Source organism: Echinops telfairi, unplaced genomic scaffold (genome assembly GCF_000313985.2).
Source record: "Echinops telfairi isolate 266 unplaced genomic scaffold, ASM31398v2 ScPeMD7_7420;HRSCAF=8458, whole genome shotgun sequence".
In the NCBI taxonomy this organism is placed as follows: Eukaryota; Metazoa; Chordata; class Mammalia; order Afrosoricida; family Tenrecidae; genus Echinops; species Echinops telfairi.
The window spans coordinates 16,554,457-16,556,533 of NW_022111320.1; the positions used below are offsets into that span (position 1 = coordinate 16,554,457).

General features: G+C 48.1%; 1 protein-coding gene across 1 annotated transcript in view; it reads right to left on the minus strand.

Annotated features, from left to right (window-relative positions):
• The window catches only part of LRRC31 (leucine rich repeat containing 31), a 39,416-nt gene that overhangs the window by 25,576 nt on the left and 11,763 nt on the right, over nt 1–2,077 (minus strand). Inside the window, exon 4 of the mRNA XM_004704237.2 lies at nt 915–1,082. Within this exon, the coding sequence (XP_004704294.2) occupies nt 915–1,082 (168 nt within the window). The remainder of the gene's footprint in view (nt 1–914; nt 1,083–2,077) is intronic.

The window sequence follows — 2,077 nt, forward strand, 5'->3', positions numbered from 1 at the left end:
CCTGTCAGTGTTCAACCATTTCAAGTGGTAGCTTAGGATCAAGGCATTGGTTGGAAAACAAGGCTCCCACAATTGGTAGAATATCAATTGAGATGTTTCAACAAACGAAGGAAGACACCTGCCTGAGAAGTCAACTGGAAGAGATTGATGTTTGCGCCCATTCCAAACGAAGGGGATCCGTAATGTGGAAATTATCAAGCACTCTGATTAATAGCACACACAGAGAACATTTTGCTGAAGATGACTGGCAAACAGCAGCTGCGGTGCATCCACAGGGGGCTCCAAGAAATTCCATCTGGATTCAGAGAGGACATGGGACACAGATGGTACTTGGCTACCAGCAGAGGGTACGTATTTAACTGGCTATGCAAAGATACTTGAATGCGTGGATCATAAATTATGGATAGCATTGTGAAAAGTGTTATGCCGATCTGTACTTAGGCCAACAGGCAGTCATTCAAATGGATCAAGGACCTCCTGCATTGTTGAAAGTCAGGAAAGGTCTGTGTCAGGGCTGCACCTTTTCATCATCGTTACTCAGTATGCATGCTGAGCAGATCACCTGAGAATCTGGATTACATGAAGAAGAATGAGACCTCCGGGTGAGAGGAAGGCTTATTCATGACTTTCATTATGCAGGTGACACCACCCACAACCCAATGGCTGGAAGTGAACTTGAAGCTCTCACTGATACAGATCAAAGGCTGCACACTTCAGTCTCGATCACTCCTCAACACCAAGACAATACACATCCTTCCACTTTTTGACCTCCCCCGGGGGGGATTCAGACCGCCAGCCTTTTGGTTAGCTGCTGAATCCATTAACCACCTCCCCACCAAGGGATCTCGTGTTCAGCATTCAGATGATCTCACCACCTCGTTGCTTCTAATGGAAAATTGTTGTTTGGATCATACCCAGGGCTCCCACATCGTCAGCGGTGAGGCGGCAGCTGCCCAGGCGCAGGATTTTTAACTTGCTGACAACATGCATCTTCGGGGCGATGAGGTAGAGGCTTCCGCTGACAAAGTCATTCCAGGAAATGTCCAATTCCTCCAAGTCGGGGAGAAATGGAAGGAAGGCAACTAGACGTGAACAGAAAAGCATACAGATGTGTGCGTGTAGCTTGTGATCAGTAGCAAAGAGGACCAATGCCCACATGTACACCATCGACAGGCAGAGCAGAGAGAGCTTGTGGTCCTCTCTGCCAAGCTGGAACCTCTCAGCCACGCAATTGGGGACATTGTGACAATTACATGACCTTCTTCCTGGGAGACTTTAGATTTCTGCCAAATAACACCGCTCTGAAAGAACAGTCAGATTTCTCATAAGACATGATCGAGTCGATGCTGACTCAGAGACCTTACAGAATTTCCAGGACTGTCACCTTGCGGGGAGCAGATGGCCACGCTTGTCTCTGCAAAAGGGGCTGGGGGCGTCCAATGCCAACTTTTTGGTAGCAGCCACGCGCTTAGCCACCGGGCCACCAGGGCTCCTTTTGAACCCAGGAACAGTCTCGGTATTTCCATCGTCAGGTGCCCCCAAAGCAAAGCAAGTGCAGGCTGACTGGTGCTTACGTACTAATCTGTAGTGAACAGTTTCACATTTCCACCCCCCACAACAAAGAGTCTGCTCCCAGGTAGGACGGCGGGTGTCTCTCTCCCAAGCCCACAGTACCTTCCCCCAAAGAACCAAAGCCTCTTTTTAAATGTATAATCCCCGACACTCACTGAGTCTAGGCTGGGAGTCAGGATCACAGTGGGTCTGTTTGACAGGATGGAGTTCCTAATAAGCTAAGTAGGCAAGGTTTACTTGGGCTTACTTATGTTCACTACTGGTCTGTTGTGAAAAGTCCCACTACCCCATGTGCTGCTGTCCCCAGAGATGTCACCACGGTGACAGTGATGTCTATGTGCGTCCTTCTATTTGACTTGGCATCCTCACCTTAAAAAAACTCACTCTATGAGCCTACATTTATAGGTTTGGTATTAAGGTAGCAGAAGGACATTGGGCCTCCACTCAAGTACTCCCTCAACACAAGAATACTTTCTTCTAGTAAATTGGCATTCTATGATGCTCA